At 42.8% G+C, this 18,038-nt stretch overlaps 1 protein-coding gene across 8 annotated transcripts in view; it reads right to left on the bottom strand.

The window, feature by feature from the left end:
- kif16bb (kinesin family member 16Bb) overlaps positions 1 to 18,038 on the bottom strand; it is a 58,451-nt gene that overhangs the window by 16,142 nt on the left and 24,271 nt on the right. For 2 of the 8 annotated variants that reach the window (XM_030442610.1, XM_030442611.1), the window contains exons 18-20: positions 16,522 to 16,692; positions 15,577 to 15,667; positions 12,053 to 14,828 (exon numbers count right to left, since the gene is read on the bottom strand). In XM_030442610.1, coding sequence (XP_030298470.1) covers positions 12,594 to 14,828; positions 15,577 to 15,667; positions 16,522 to 16,692 — 2,497 coding nt within the window. In that variant the 3' untranslated portion in view covers positions 12,053 to 12,593. Of the gene's footprint in view, positions 1 to 3,368; positions 3,759 to 3,801; positions 4,009 to 12,052; positions 14,829 to 15,576; positions 15,668 to 16,521; positions 16,693 to 18,038 lie in introns of those variants that run through there. The other 6 variants (XM_030442618.1, XM_030442614.1, XM_030442617.1 and 3 more) reach the window with 6 other exon arrangements.

Genomic DNA, 18,038 nt, shown 5'->3' with positions numbered 1-18,038 from the left:
CTGAAAAAGTGAATACCTTTATTCCACAGTTACCAGGGAGCCCTGATTGCTCCAGACATTTTGAACGATACCTTATTCTTGCAGCCACCTTGTCTGTAAAGCCAGGATGTGCTTTGAGGAGCAGAGCGGTCCAGCCACCGAGATATAAACCCAATAACACAGTGATTTATTTTCTACAGCCATTTGGTCCAAACCAGCTGGTGAGGCCGGAGACAAAACACAGCATCTGGCTGGGGAGACTGTGGACCCTGTCTGTCTTGGTATGTGCAGATGCAAAAGCGTGGCCGTGCGTGCATGCTGTCCACACTGAGCAGACGAGTCACAAATCGCTGCTTCCATCCAAGCGCCAGGGACAGTGTGCCCATCAGCTTGGCATGATTATGGGCGTGAGAGAGGCTCTGATTGTGGGATGCTGGAGCGTGAAGCCGCTGGAGAGGAACAGAGTGGGATGTGGCAGGGCCAGAGAGGAGGGATGGAAGAATGGAGGGGAAGCCCAGCTGGCGGCTGCTTCTAATTGGGCTGAGCAGGTTTCCATGGCTGACCAGACCCATATGCAGCGCGGATCTAAAGAGCGAGTGGGCCACAAGCAAAGTAGCTGGGCCGGCCAGGCTGCAGGGGTGGAGGGAGGGGGGGTTTAGAGGCGGGCATGCGGGCGAGAGGCCGGTCACACTCCAGCAGTCACAGCATTTTTTTTGTGTGACAGGGGGCAGAGAGAGCCAGCTGTCACCCCCTGACAGGAACACACACACACACACACACACACACACACACACACACTCCCCTCCATGTGTAGTGATAGCAAAAAAAAAAAAATAGCCACATATGAAACAACTACTTTAATCAAAGCATCCAGCTCACTGAGAGAGGGGATGAATCAGCCAAAAAAAGAAACACACGGCATGAAAGACAGAAAGGGAGCTGATGAGAAGAACCAGAGGGTGTGAGTGTATCACATTCTTCCCCCTGGATATTTACTGCATGCCACTGGAAACAATTAGAAGTGATTAAAACGGAGGTGAGCTGACAAGGAGAGCGTGGGTCCTCTCCCCACCAGCACCACCACCACCACCATCCCTGTTAGATGGGGGTGTTGGTGCATGTCGTGCTTAGGGGGCGAATCGATTCACTCCACACTCTCAGCACCATTAATTAATGATCTGTTCTCTGTATTGTACAGTGACTGGCTGTCACGCTGTACTTTCTTTCCCCAACTTCGCTCCATCCTCGCTCGCCTCGCTCTCCCGAGGCCCCTCCGTGCGGCCCTCCTTTCATTTCACAAAGACATAACAGCACGACAACAACAACGGGCGCACTTAAACGTAAACGCTGACACAAACAATAAATGTACCAATAAGGATTATAATATTGAAACAGAATATATGTTTGCATGGAACATAAACTCTTGGAGCGTCATTCACAGGCCTTTGTTTTTTATTTATCCATTCCCTTTACAACCGAGCAGATGTCTGGAGGGCAGACCGCAATCCTGTTTATGAGAGAAGAGCGAGGGAGAAAAGGAAAGGTAGGAAGTCGGGCCTGATGTACGACCCATGGCTCACTGCTGCCCCCTACTGTATTAACAATAGCCTACAGACAAAACACCGCACAGGTTTCTCCTTGAAAAGAAGCTTTAATACTGCCTTCAACACAACATGAAACTGAGCTCCCCCCATAGCACAGGGGTATTTACCCAGTCGGTTGGACTGCACAAGCTCCATGAAGTCTGGATTCATCATTTGGATGCATGTTTTATTACCATTTATACTTTATCAATTTTATTTCCCCCCCCCCCCCTCCATTCTCCAGTGCCTTTTCCTGGGGGTGCACTGTGTAGTTTTGGGGAATAAATTTTAATCAGAGGAGAAAGTTCTTCATTGACTGATTTTTCTATCCCGAAACAAACTGAAGAATTTTCACGACTGAAAAACTAAAACAGACTGACCTTAAAGGACAACACAATTTCATACTGTTTAACTTGTTTATATGTGACGGACTCTGCCACCTTTTCTAGATTCAAATAGTGTTCTGGGACCTTGTTTTCCTCCGAGAACAGCTTGTTCATTCACTTATGGGAAAGATAAATATTTCTGAGTTGAATTTCTGCTCCTAAACTACATATTTCCCCTTTACTTTTATTCATTTTGTTTACTTTGACTATAACCGCCAAGATTAGAATAATTAATAAAATGTGTACTTTCCAGTCAGGTTTTTTCCTGATTATGTGCACAGTGTACTATTATAGTTTTTAAAAAGGCTTGTTTTTGTATTATTTTCTAGCTGAAGTTCTTAAGTGTGATTTCTCCCCACGCCTATGTGTCAACACCATTTTCATGTGTTTGCACAAAACTCGACTTATACACCGACTGGTCGGACATCTCTTCAGGTAATTTGACATTTTCCGCTAACCCCTGAATTTTAACCATTACTAGAGACATTTAATTATGTGAAACACCTGTATTACATTACCTTCATGCCCACTCAACCAGATACTCCTGTGCAGGCGGGGAGCTGGAGCAATAGGAGTGGCTGCAGGAGTCTCCAGGGGGCCGGGAGACAGTAAACTAAGCCATGAGAAAAATCAGATCACCTTGAATTTGCATAAACAGTCTTCAAATGGCTGCGCAGAGGGTATAAGTGTTAGCCATCCAAGCCCGAATAACTCCCATCCGTGGATTAGTATTGGGTTCACCCAGGTCATTTAACACTTAAGACCGTCTCTAGGGAGCCTATTCATGTTGGACAAATTGTTTTGCCTTTACAGCAGCTCTGCACTGCACAGGGGTGTTAGTGGAGTTCTGAGGAGTAATTTGCTGCCTGTAGTGAGGGACATTCTGCACCCTGTTCCTTCCATTCAAAAAGCAGGGGCAAAAATACTAAATGGCAAAAGGAGCAGCATCCGCACCAATTACATGGAAATAGTCTCCATCTGGGTTAAGGTCCCGAGGATGGGCTAAAGACCCGAGGAATAATGAGCGAGTACTCTTCGTTTTCTTCTTTTTGCTTTAAGCAGAACAGGCATTAGCTGACATACTGAACACAGAACTCTGAACCAGTGTGAAAATAAGAAAAGTTTGCAAAGGTGAACACAGAGTGTCAGGTTATGAAGGGAATCAGACGTTATCAAGAAACTCAGTGGATCAGTGACCTAGAGATTGCCTTTGTTGGTCTGGAGTCAGTCCAGCCTGGTCTAATGACACATCTCTATCCATCTCTGGGTGTAAACATCCTTCCTGTCCTACATGATACACTTATTAACATTAGTGTTGACACAATACTGGAATTTCAAACTTTGATACAATGTACTGTACAAACATCGACATATGATACCATGTGTGATACAGAGGGAAGGAATTGACATTGACAGCATAGAATTTTAGATATTTTATTAAAAGACAAATGAAATAAGGCTTGTGTCTGTAAAACACAACAGCATCTGAGTTAACTGACTTCTGACTATTATGTGCATTATGTGAGACTTCGTTATCTCGCATATGATGTCATCGGTTCATCAGAGTGGGGACTGGTAACATTATCATAAATGTCAAATCACTGTCAGAGAGAAAAGAGGCCAAGAATGTGCAGCTGGCACTGGTGTAAGCTGTGTCGATATTTTTGACAATCCCATGAAGGACATCTGAAAGAGCAAAGAGAAGCTGGAAAGTCGTATTTATCCCATCTCTCTGCTTTGAAGGGACTCCCATGAGGCCTCCATCAGGTGAGCCAACACTAGTTCTGGTCCAAAGCAGCAATTATGATCTCTGCAGAAAAGCAAATGCAACAAAATGCATCCCCAACTGAATACAGTTCCCACTGAAAAATAGATTTGTTGATAACTCATTATGCATTTCCCCTGCAATTTATGACACGCAACGTCTCTGGTAACACTTAACTTCTGGAGCTTGATTAATGGCACCATGCTGGAACCTGGAAGCCTCGAAATAGGAGGTGTGGAGAAGGCACTCACATCACCTGCATCAGCAGTCTGGACCTGCTCCTTCTCTCCCAGCTCTCATAAAACAACAAAAAAAAAAACACATGGCAGGCTTGGAAAACAGCCTTGTCCTTGATTGTCAGAAGGCTTGTCGCAAATACCATGTTTGTCGAGCCCCAGAGGAGAACGCTTTGGTGATCGCGCTCATCACCACCATGCCACTTCATCAGCTGGTGCCAGCCACACTTACTATGAAAGATTGTTTCAGCACGGAAGGTGATAATCATTTACTGTCACTCTCACTTACCTGCAGATAATCATCTACTGCTTAACCTAGCTGCTGCACAAATGGGCCACGGTACAGCAGCAGAGCTATGATAGGGTTGTTGATCAGTAGCTATTATGAATAATTACTTTGGGTTCTGGGATTTTAAGCCTTTATAAGTCATTTGTAATTGTAATTTGGTGAGAAAGTTGCAACTAATTCAGGTGCTCAGCGATGGAGGACGGTGCTCCAGTACAAGAAAGCAGCCAACATCACAAAGCGTTTTGTTAAGCCAAATGACAGAACAGCTATTAAAGTAATTGCATTTGTGATACATTACTTCTATTTCAGCTGGATGTCTAATTAAGTAGCTTACTCATTTCTAGTGCAAATATATAGCTTTATTATTTGTTTCAATTACAAGCATCTATAAAAACATGGCAGAGATTTAGCAGCGCTGTTGCGATTTGTTGGTGGGTGGTTGATTACTTGATAACTCTTGATGTCTTTTTTTAAATAAGGTGTTTTCTTTTATACCGGCCTGTAGCACAGGGTTGGTACATGTTGGTAGAGAACCATTAATATGTTCATATTTGTACACATCATATCACATTCATAACACACGTTTATGACCTGACTATCATTTCAGGTGGTGGAGGGCTGCTGAGCCTATGACCAAAGCTCATGGCTGCATTTCAATATTGCATGTGTGAAACAACTCAATATTTTTAAGGAGACCTCGGGGCAATTTCCAGCTGTGTTTGCTGTGACAAAATATATATTGTCCCAACTTCCCTGTCAAAAATATCCATATATCCATCCAATATTTGTGGCAACAAAAACAGGTATTTTAAGCCAAAACATGATGTTTTCCAAACCATAACCAAGTGTGTGTTTTGTGCCTAATCCTAACCAGAGCACAAGTGGTGTTAAAGATGATATACTCACTTTTACAACATTTATTGTGGCAATTGGGTTGCTGAGCTAACAGCAGCTGATCAAATTAAGCTCTTTCCTACTGACTGTCATCTTTAATGATGTACTTTTATGATTAGAGAGGCGGCTTCAAATATTCTAAACATAACCACATATACAGTTATGTCGTTGCAGCAAATACTATGAAACATTTAAGCAGCAGAACTAAAAGCTCCAGTTAGAAACTTGACAGGACAGAGGAAACTCTCGATGAAACACAATTCAACTTTTGGCTTCTTAAATAAATATTTCAGGACACCGATAGTGATCCAGATTCATAAAAGGAAAATGGCTAATGTGCCTAGTGTGTAACTGCGCACAGGGGACGCACATCATCTCTGCTGCCGAGAGATCGCTGTAGGTAATGTAATAAACATTTTACTCATTAAGGACATTATTTGCTAGCAAGCAACCCATCGGCAATTAACACATTATTTGCACATCACTATATATGTACGAGTAGACTACAGCAGTAAATTTAGGGAAGGAATAGCCTTCTAAAGCCGAAATTACCCACCACCCCTGACATCAACACTGACATTCCCTCTCCATTAGCACATATAAAGGAGGTAACTCATTTTCTGGGATTTTCACAGTATAAATCACAAGCACTGACTTGAGCTGAGACTGAATCGGCATTAACACGGCGATGACGACACAATCCTTTGCTTGTGAATGAAGTGAGAAGTTAAAAACACGACAGCCACTAAAATAGAAGTAGGCCAGAGTCTTGAAATGAACTATGCTAACTTGAGATGCATACACGAACAGCATCTGACTACCAGCCATATGCATCACATCCAGAGGTCCCTCATCCTATTTACAGTACAATGAGCTGACTTATGATTGGACACTAATAAACAGAAGACGGAACTAACTAGCATTTACTCCAAAACCAACCACAAAAAAAGAGCACATCGTTCAGAAATAAGTCAAACAAATTAACATTACAAAAGGTGTTATTCTTTTGATCGTCATAAAACCAAACCAAACCATGGTACAGTCTTAATGAAAAAGGACATGTTTTTGACTCCTTCACACGTTTACTTTGTGGGATATGCAGAAAGCTTTTCACTTAAGCCCTCCTCATGAATATTTGAAGTTCCATTTCTTTTACTTTTAAATGGGACTTAGGGAAATTGTGTAGAAGCACATCTGCTCCGAGCAGCTCCTCATCTGTGCGACCTGCTGCACGGAGCCTCCATCTCATTTTATTACAACATAATCAGAAATACTTGATGTCTCCTAGAGACTATGGTGCCCTGCCAGTAGCACAAATATGACTCGGTGCTGCTTATTCAAAGTGCTAGCTTGTGAGCTGCATTTATGAATAGCAGAATCACACAAAAGCAGCCACAATGGCGAGCTGAAAGCCAATTAGCAGTGAAACAAACTTTATATGGGTAACCAACAGAGTTGAGCCCTCCAGCAATGGAAAACAGTCATGTGGTTGAATATTTTATCTGAACTTAGTCTGAAGTTTTCTTATGAAGAATATTCTTCCATGAATCACTTAATCTGTATATATTTCCCTCATCACTCTGTTATCCCATCAAAATATCTTCAAATCAAGCAAACTCACCTTCCTATTACCCACAAGAGCCATCATTTGTGGGCTTTTTACCTATTTTTTTTTACCCTTTTAAAATAAAAATCAGTTTGATCTCAACACCCAATCACCACCACCTGCGTCAAAACTCCATCCACAATCAGTGCGGTATAACAGCCAAGCTGTGGCATTTTTGTGGCCAACAGATCAAGGCATTTTTCCCTATAATCAGTCAACAGCTTCCTCCTCCTCCTCCGACTCCGACAACCATTTAACTGAAATCAAATGTCTTTACTCGCCTGCCAATGTTCCAGGAATAAAATATCATAAAAAGTTGCGGAGAGCAATGTCAAAATGAGCTCAGTTCAAACCATCCAGTGAGGACTGAAGCTGATTTGAATATCAAAGTTTGATACCTACAAACTGTTAAAAACTAAAGAACTTTTAAACTAATTTTGACATCTAAAACTTTAGAATTCATCTATGAGCCGAAGAAACACCTCAGCTTTCAAAACAATCAAAACTTCCAATAAAGTTTCCATTTCTCTCACTCTTCATTAGACCACCATTAGCCGAAATGCAGCCTCTTATGGAGGTGCCGGGTACAGTCACAATCAACAGATGGTGAGCACTGCCTCTTCCCCCCCTAGGGCAACAGTAGAATTGAGCTTGTGAAATCTGTCACAATCCATGGTGGTAAATGTCTTGCAGTTCCTGCAAATGCTAATGAAGCTCGTATGAGGTCCAAAACTGAGCGGAGAGATGGAGTCCAATTTAAAAATGACACTGTGTGACAAAACTCATCCTTCTAGAGGGCAGAGAGTTTTCTCTGGCCCGCGGACAGACGTTCACAAATGAGAGCTGCTCAAACATGCCAGTGACATTCAGGTCGCCATTGTGTCTGTCTCCTTTGAGACTCTTCCCCCCCCCCCCCCCCGACACGTTCCATCGGAGGTCTGGAAAAAAAGCCTGCCATAGCTGGCAAACACTAGCCTTCATTAGATGGGAATACAGTGATGAAGCCAATTACATTTGAGCGAAATGATTTTAAAACAGTGGGGATGCACATACTGGACATTTAAAAAGGACTCCACTCAGCTGGAATTTAACTTGAAAAAGTGGCCTTGACATAAAATCCTCAAAAAGAGAGAACTGATGTGACTTTTGGTTTTCACGTACTAATGAACATATCATCCAGGAGCCCCACTGCTTCTCTACACTTTAATAACAAGAGCCAAAGTTTCAGTCAGTACTTTAAAGTTTCAGATCCATGCAGAAAAGTTTCTGTCAATAAAAACAAATGTAAAGGAAAAGTTAAGTGTGTGCACCATACGTGTGATCAGTGATATGATGACACGGAACAGCTTATTATTTGAATGTGTACGGAGTTGATCTACAGTATGCTCTGACCTCGTTCAAAACAGCAGAGATTGGGGAGTGTCGATTATGACTGTTGCCCCATAACCACATCAAATGCAGAGTGTGACAACCATTATGTGGAACTTACTATAGTATGTCTGCATTTGGTTGTCCCCTTGTTACAGTGGTGGCTATACATCTTCTATTGACATACAATCAGACATGATATGCAATTTGGGTTGGAGCGCACCGCATGTTTTTATGAAACATTATGCAGCCTGTTAAGTCTGACGACGATTAGCACATGGGTATGCGACCTTGATTTGGTCATTTGAGCAACTGAGTGTAGCAATAGCACAGACCATAGAACAGGAAATGTGCACAAATGGGAATGTCACTGCCGTTATGTGGCAAAATCCTTAATGACTTTTATGTAGCTAGAACAGGAATGTAATCTTGTATACGGCAACGTCTCCTTAGCCAGTATACAATATTCTCCTCTGCTAGAGACTCCAAAACTTAATTTGATGTCGTGTTTTAGCCACCATATTTCACATGAGTAAAATATCATTACCAGATGTTCCAATTCCAGATGCGCCATTGTGTATACCAACATACTGGCTTGACAACCTGAGCACTTCATCAAATACTACACACATGTATTACTTTCTTCCTGGAATGATATGTCCAAAAACATCTAAAATATACAGACAATACAAATACAAACAGTATCATCCTGTTCTTCACTGTCAGTTTTTTTTTTTTTTTTTTTTACTTTTGTGACACTGAGAAAACTTACCTCGTTCCTACCGGGAGGCGCCAAGGAACCAAGCGAAGCTCATTAACACCGTGAAGAGCATTAGCCTTGAAATGCTTAGCTACAAGCACTTCCATCTTGCTAATAACAGCCATTGCTTAAGCACACCAGCGCCATCGAGCCAAGAATAAACATGTTAGCACAAGCAGCAAGTACTTTAGGTTGTTGAACTGCCGCTTCAGTCCCTTGGCTTCACAGTGGAGAGAAAATAAACCAGCTGTGGTCACACATCACAAAATTCCTGCTTTCAGAGTGCATTTGTGGCCTGAAGGTGACTCGACACCTTGAGCAGCTGCCGGGCAGGTAGCTAAAACACAAATCTCTGCTCCGCGGCATGATTGGACTGTTGGCAGCCAAGCATGCTAATAGCAGCAGGAGATTTAGGTAGTGTCTGCAGAGTGTGCAGATATTCATGTCATGAGTCTAGCAGTGCACCTCGATGTGAGCAAGCTTACAGGCTGCACTCCGTTCGTGAGTGTAGGTGTTTAATCTCCACGAGACCAATTCGTGTTGTAAGTATGAGCAAGGATAACACATTTAGAGATGATACAAAACTGCGCCACTGTCAAAAACAGTGTGAAGCTGTTTTTTTCCAGGTAGAGTTAAGTTCCAATTTGTTATGCATTTTAAAATTCCAGCCACTGAACTGCATTATTTGGTCCAAGGTTTTACAAATTGCTTTTATCCACACACGGGTTTGTCTTTGCAATATAGGGCAAACCACCACCAGCATTACAAATGCTCTTTGCTGATTTTCTGGCCTTTTCCCTCTACACTGGGAAGCCAGTTTCTTTGAAAGATTAGTTCTTGGCTTAACATGATGTTTTTGTTTTTATTCCAGAGCGCAATCTAATTTGGAACCAGGAAACTGACTCTCCAGGCAAAAAGGAACAAAAGAAGATGTGTTGCTTTTATGTACAAAAGTGTTTAATTATCAAACAATACAACAATCATCAGCACCAATTTTCACCTACGCGGTGGGTCGTGGATTAGCATTCAAAACCACTGCAGAAAACACTCAAGTGAATTTTTGTGGCTACTACCGGCAGGCAGAAAGATCGAGATGGACGTGAAAAAGATTTAGCCCATCAGCAGCTAAGCAATGAGAGAACTGACTGGGTCACGTTCACATGCTTCCAAAGGAGGAGGTAAACAAATTATCAAGTTACATGCTGTCAATGACCGTGCGTATTAGGGCCGGAGAACCCAGTGGGAAATCACACGCAGTAATGATTAAAGATACTGAGCCTGCCAGTTTATGTGTATCTGCTGTCTGAGGCTGAGCACTTCCCCTTAACCAGCCTGTGCCTGACGAGCGCTCATGTCTATTTCAGCAGCAACCAGTCAGGGAACTGGATCAGAAGAGAACAGCGTTTTGCCATCAACCTATAATTCTCTTTGACAATTGATAAGGAATTCACTCATAGCATAAAATATTGCTCACAAACCTTTCAATTCACATTGCCAAATTATTGTTTCACACACACTGAAGGCGTCACATATGGTACAGGAGAGGCAACAAGGTTACTGAGATGTTCGCCAAGTGCCTCAAGAGGGAACAAACTCCCCAGTCCACATTCAATATTGCTGCAACCCAATCATTGGGGAAACATACGTTGCCAGCATGCATTCTAAACAGTGGATATGGTGAAAGTTTCTTTAGGTTCAGTTTTCAATTTTATGCTGTGAAAAACACAGCTGGTTAGGCATAGGTACGAAATCTTTTTGATGTCCCATCAAAAATACCCGGCTGCAAATTGTCCTGAAATCTCGTCATAAATATCCTGCTCTGTTGCCACAAGCACGGCTGCAAACTATCCAAACATTTTGTGAAAAATATCATTTGTTTCCACGAACATGGCGGGAACATGTTCCGACATCTCTTCCAAAAATATCCACAAACACGGCTGCAATTTTACAGTTCCGTTTCCATAAACAATGCTGCAAAATATCACGACATCTCGTTAAAAATATCCAGTGGTTTCACATGTACAAATGTCGAAACAGCGTCTCGAACAGCGGTCTCTTGCTTGGCACCACCACATACAGCCCTCACGCTACCACCATCCCGTCCTGCTCCCCAGATGGAAGTCAGCTCATATACATGTAATCTGACTGCGATATGACACCTACAGTAGAGAGTTTCATATGATTCGTACAAAACCTACAAATGTAATATATCTGTGTTTTGAAGAAACATCCATTTTATTCCGGCAACTGGGCTGCAATACAGCATAGCTAGATCAACCATTTAAAGCCAGTGTTTGGTGACAATCGATGGCCTGTTGAACCCTCCCTTTTTCCAAATACAGTCAGCATTTATGCTCTTATCAGCAGGATGGTCTCATTTTGTATTGCATATCAAACTGGGCTCACTTCAATATATCAGGTTTTGATTTGTCTGGCGTTTGCATTTTATTTCACAGGAAGTCATGATACACCATAGATGGTTTGAATGCTAATTAACTGTCTGGGGCAAAAGGTAGAAAAACAACCCTTTCAACATCCCTGAGCTTTCATCCTGGCACAAACTTTACCGCTACAAGGTGTGATGGGTTTCTTCATTCGAGGCCAAATCTCCATCCTTCATGCTGGAGCAGACAAGAGGACTGATTGCACTATATTGCCCCTGTAATTTTCCATGCTGGATGGGGTCACTCAGTCAAGAAAAAGGAGCAGACAGTGTTTGGCGCTGACGCTCGAGATGTGAATTAGACTTGAGTTCTTTCTCAGAGATGCCACTCGATCAACCTATCCAAAATTTAAAGCAGTTCTCGTACAATGAACAAGTCTTGTCCCGAGTGGACAGTGTTGACTGGCTCCGACGAGTAATTGTGCAGAGACTAACTGTAGTGGAGGATCACCTTGACCCTTAGATACAAAAGAGATCTTTCCAGAGGTGAGAGTGGAATACAGATTCAGGTTCCTCGACAGTGAGCAGGAGGCTGAAAGTAAAGAAGGAGCCTGTGCCAAAGCGAATATCAGAGGGGAGAGAGGGAAAGAAAGCCTGACTGAGATGATAGGAAGACAAAATATGAAACAGAGAAGGCAGCAAAACACATCAGATTCTGAATTCTTTGTTTCTTGAGGTTAAAAAGGGCTCAACTATCAGAGCTCATCTGCATTCTAAGAGATAAACAGAACTTCAGAGCAGCAGTGGATTTACCTTCCTTTTATTTTACAAACACATTCACACATTTCAAGATAACCTTTTTTTATATAAAATATTTGAAAATGGCAACAACTTTCAGTGACAGTGAGATAAATTGGTCAGATTGGTCATCTAAAATCTTTTAAAAATACACCCATGTAACAAATGAAACTGACAAACATGTTTTGTTATCCTCAATGAGGTACCTTCAATCCCTAATTATTTAAAAACCTCCCACATTAAACAGAATACCATTATCATTATTATGATTATGATTATTATTATTATTAGAAGGTTCAATGCAAGAACAAAGACATTCCAGAGTTTTAAAGAAAAAACATTCAAGAGCTAAAGCAATGCAATATTAAAATGTCAAAAACTTTGAGGAAAAAAACACAGAAACTTCTAAATAGGTCACAGATTTCACTGTCACTTAACAGTGAAGCCATCCTTTGCACTGTCTGGTTGGAATGCACTTTTGCCATTCCTCCCTGCGAGTGAGAGTTTTCAAGCTGGGCTGTTCATTACTGGCTGTTCAGGCCTTGATCAGGCATTTGACAAGTGATTAATCAGGCAGGCGGCCTCGGAGGAGCAACTGAAAGTTAATTTCCACACTTCTGCATGCTGAGACGAGTTTGAAACATGCACAGGCGGAGCAGCTGCCTTAGTCATGCTTTCAGGGTGACCCCTGCCCCTCACATTTGCGAGGATTACATCAAGTCTGACAGCGCCACGCTCGTCTTCGTCATGCACCAGTATGCAGCGCACGTCTGAGCGCTGGCGAAGGGTTAAGTCATGGAATTGGGCACGGCGGGGAGCTATGGTGACGGAGCATGGAGCTGGGTGAAAGACGGCATCCTCCTGCACCAGGCCGAGGTGGGTATCAGTAAGTAAAAGCTGGGCCAGATGCTTAGTGTGGGTACTGGGGCTGATGCACACCCCTACACCTGTGTAGAGTAGTAGCTGCACCTCTCCCACAGTAACTGTCTCTTGATCCATGTTGGAGTAAAGAAGGTAAACAAGATCTGCAAGACTCTTCTGAAACTGGCAGCAAACTTTTAAACCAGCATCCAGCAGCAGGTCTGGCACATGGTTCTCCCAGTCTAGAGACATCTTCATCAAGTCTCCCTGGAGCAGTGGGTGCTCAGAGACCCTGCCGTCCCCAGGGCAGATGATACCAAGTATGGCCCAGCAGAGCTCTTTGGTAAGCTCCTGGGCGTAGGTATATACACCCAGGATGCTCTCCTCTGTAGTGCCCATCAAACGCAGACTGTGGCCTGCTAAGCTTATCTGCACCTCCCTCAGCTGCAACAAAGGGAGGTGATGGAACAACACCAGGAGACCTGAATCAGCGATTAGGGTGTAGAGACCAGCATCCAACAGGATCAGGAGGGCAGGACGGGGCTTAGGTTGGCTACATTTAGCAACATTCATCCAAAAGAGAGCTACAATCTTCTGGGAGGTGAGCAATGTTGTGGAGGTGATGGACTGTAAAATGTCCATCAGGTTTGTAAATGGCAGAGTTTGCAGGTTTAACAGGGAATCAGGAAATTCAATCCATGTTTGATGGAAGATTTGGACATTTGTTCGACTCTGCTGAGTCTCTGAGTTCTCCGATGCCAGATCTTTGTCTTCAGGTGCATGGGTAACCTCTGGATCACTGTTGGGCTTAACTGGCTCTGTGAACAGTTTATCTACTCGTTTTACATGAATACCAGTTGTGTCTTGCTCTTGTTGTAATGGCACATCCCCGATATCCTTAATCCTTGTCAAGATCCCTTTTGGAATTAGTGCCACGTCATCTGGCAATTCCTTTGCCTTGCTAAAAGTTTGTGTCAGGACTGGGAGTTGAGTGGCGTCTGGATTAATGCAACCCTGAATCATTTGAGCTGCCTCCTTGGGCTGAAGCTTTTGAGTTATCGCCACCCGAATGTGCTGTATGAGAGGTAGTTCTTTCACCATAGAGATAATGTGACTATCCTTGATCAGAGAGAAGACAAAGCTTCCTTTAACTATGGAGAAGATTTGGCTGTCGTTGACAACAGACAAAATATTACTTTCCCTGACCAGAGAGCCAACATGACTGGACCAGCGGGCCCCAACAGGCTGTAGTCCCTCCTCCCTAACTTGCTGAAATACTGTGGGGGAGTTCAGAAGAAGACGCCCTGCGTCATGGACAATCCAAGAAACTCTGCTGACCAAAGATCCCAACCCTGAATTTTGAACTTTTGCTGCTCCAGGGATCTCTTTCAAACCTCCAGGTTCATCCATCTCTCCACAGCCAAACTGGTTCTCGAAGGTAGTTTCCTCAGGTAGACAGCAGGCTTCCTGACTGCTAAGAGGCTCTTTGTCGAGCCGAGAATGAGCGCTGGTTGGTGGGAGGACAGACGTGGAGTTAGTTCCCCCGCTGCTCTGCAGGTGGGACGTGCTGCCTAATGAGCTCCCACCAGAGCCAGGTCTCCCCTCGTAGCAGTCAGCCACGGCACCTTGGATCTCGTTAGCATTCCCCTTTGGCCTGATGCCACATCCATCACGAGGGCCCAGGACACTTGTCTGCTGGAGGCTGGCATCCCCTGACCAAACCTCCTCTCCCTCATAACTTGAAACTCCGGCCCCACTCCAAGATTCCCTCCACGGCCGCTCAGACATGAGCCCCGGCCCTGATTTATGACACAAGTCCCTCTCCAGCTCCAGGCCATCCCTGGTGCTTACCTCACCCTGTGGTGTTCCTCCATCCAACTTAAAATTAGTGTGAGGGACAGGATATTTTCCAGGTATGGCCTAGTTTATATTTTGTAGGTGGATGAGAAAGGGAGAAACAATGAGGGGAGGTAAAAGTGAAAGATTTTATGCAAAATAATTCAAAACGCATGTTTGTTTTTACACTTTTTTACCGGTTACTACAAAATAGTAACTGCCACTGCTGCGAAGGAACTCAAATAACTGTTTCGCGCCCCCCCCCCCCCCCCCCCCCACCCTTTTAAACATATATATTTATGTATTCAATTATATTTAAATACATAAATACACGCACAGGAAAATGGAGTGACGAACAAGGAGGTGCATGTATAAACAGAGATATTTCAAAAGTGCTCTCATCGCAATATGCTTTCACAAAATGAGTGTCATTTTCTTTGAAACCCCTACAGGAAAGTGTAATAGGGTTTAAATATGTGCATAATAAACAAACAACAAGCCAAGGGAAAAAGTATTTCATGCCTCATAAAAAATTGTATTGGGTCTGGTTCGAGTGTGTGTTGGGGGTGGATATTGACATTTGCTCTGCCTTGCAAAAACAAAAGGGACTACTACTTCAGTTGCACAGTGGCTTGATAAACAAAAAACTGCAAAACATGTCTCCCCTATTGGCCCACTGTGTTTAAGCTTTATTCAATTTCTTGAAAACAAATTGAAAGTCACATTCAACTCCATGTGGAAACTACCCATCGCATAGTGATTAAATTCTTATTTCTACTATATTGAATCAAGAGTGTGCGCTGTAACCAAAGCAAAACGTGTCAATACATACTGTGGTCATGAGCTCCTCCATTGTGGCAGAGGTTGGACAGCTGCTGGGCACTTTGGACTCAGTTGTCTCTGTAGACGACACATCCATCTGGCTGAAAAAAAAGGACAGTGAAGATATGAAATAATACATTTCATATTCTATCAGAGAAGCAAAATGGTGTTTTGATACATGCGGCCATGTGCTCAATAATGCCGTGTTTATATGCTTATACATGCTGTCAGGCCTCTTTTCAATGGCAGATTCAATTATTTTTTGCTGTGGTGTGACACTGGAGACTTTCAAACTGTTTGCAGGCAAGACAAGACTGCAATACCCCCCCCTCACAGCCCCCCCTTCAGAAAAACCCTCCATTAGATTTGAAAAGCAAACAGCCCAAATGGCTCGATGAGATTAGAGCCACTCTACTAGCTGTGAAATTAAATAGAATCTGTGCATGTTGATTTGAGGATTTACATACAATACTCAGCACTCTGGGGGGGGGGGGGGGGGGGGGGGGGGGCAGAAAACAAATATACAGCTCAGAATGATTTGTGACAGTAAACAGCGGCTTTGGCTCAGCTTTGTGTGTTGCGGCAGGTTGACGGGTGGAAGGGGGGGAGCAGGAGCACTAAAGCATTGACAACATCAACAAGAGGAGCACAGTGCAGGTCCTCGCAACGATTAAGGGATTTTTGCAGATCCTGAGGATCAGCGCCGAGGATGTCCTGTGCTCAGCTTTGTTTGTCTACTCACATGAATAAACGGAGGAACACTGATCTGGGATTCTCAGTCTAAGAAGCTGATCAGATTTTTCTGGATACCATTTCTTCCAGTCACACTCATTGCTCACATGCAGGGTTTGTACTGTTCTTGCTGTGTACTGACTGAACAAAACTGGTTCACAAACAACACATTCATTAACATCACCGCAGAGCACGCAGTTCCGATGCTTCCTCCTGAACTTACCCACAGACAGTCTCCTTTATCTCTGCCCCTGTTGTCTTCTCGTCTGCTCTCGGTTGATGGGGAGCCCCACTGTTTTCTTCTGAAAGTCTTTTGATGTCAGGGTTGCGTCTGTTCTGGCTTTCTTGGACCTGCTGTTCTACCTCCTGCTGGTTGAGCTTCTCTTCCATCTTCCTAGTCACCGCAACATATATGTACACGTGAGATGAAGAGTCAAACACCCTTTCACATGCACCCTTTAACACAACACCTTAGATTTCCAGTTCATTTTATGGCCGATTTATTATGCTTCAACCCAAATACTTCAAAGCACAACCTGGATGTTGGCTATAAAGAAAAGCTTGTGTAGTGCTTGCAAAAAGGGTTAACTCACTCCCTTTAAAGAAGTAAAACTGACATTCATTAACTGAATAAAAGGAACCATCATTAACCTCACTTCTGGAAATGATTGCTGTTAACTTTCCCCAAAACTGAAACTTTAAGTCTGTTCACATTTAGAATCAAAATCTTTACGCACATCTCGACCACTTGTGATTGGATCTCACATTCAAACAGAAATGTACATCAATGAAACAAACTTCTACCCCAAAAAATTCATATCTTCATTTATAACATCTGCTGAATAAATAAGACAACCTAAATACTTAGGTTTCACAAAGGTTAGAATGTTTCTCCTATTTACACAACTCTAAAAACAGATTTTTTTGAGGGCGTCTGGACACTTTCTCCATGTTGCGAAATTTGACATGTTGATGGTCTTCTTTCATAAATTTTGTGTAAATGATGAAATTAGTGTGTTCAAACAGCACTTAGACATGATAACATAAAGGCTGATACAGTGATGCCGTGAACTGACTCTTTTTACAAGGAAAGAAACGACTTGATGTTTTACATTTAATGCTGAATTTACAAGAATGCATGAATAATTTTTAATTTATCATAGCAAAGTTTTCAAACTTTTGCCATTTACTCCTCACCTACCAACTCTTTAGAACAAGTGATTTTGCAAGGGAGTATTAGGTGTTGAAACAGTATGTTCATAAATATCTGCTCCTAACATTGGCAGGTTAAGAGAGCCCAAAGACATAGTTTGCATTACAATGAATGTGAATCAGATGAAAATCAGACAGTGTGTAATCCATTTTGCCTGTTGTTGTGGCTTCTTCTTGTTTAGTGGACGATGTCCGTCACATAGGCTGTCCTTCAATGTGTTCTGAACAGCCTATATGTTGGACCATAAGCTAAAAGCAAGCACCTATAGCATTTTACTGTTAGGGTTTCCATATAGCACCATTTTGTATCTCAAGACTCAAGGACGAAAAAATAAAAAGAGTAGCTGAGAGCAGAGTGAGGCGATAGAAAAAAAAAAAAACAACAACACATCACAGCTCTCAGAGCTTGATAGGTTTGCAGGTAAGATTGTTCTGGCTACTCAAGGACACAATAAGTGGCACTGGAGCTACAAGAGTGATGGACGTTAACCAGTGTAAAAACACAGTTGCAAGAGGCTGTAATGCTTG

Source organism: Sparus aurata, chromosome 15, assembly GCF_900880675.1.
Source record: "Sparus aurata chromosome 15, fSpaAur1.1, whole genome shotgun sequence".
NCBI lineage: Eukaryota > Metazoa > Chordata > Actinopteri > Spariformes > Sparidae > Sparus > Sparus aurata.
The sequence above is the reverse complement of the archived record's forward strand: the minus strand, read 5'-3'. Positions and strand labels throughout refer to the sequence as shown.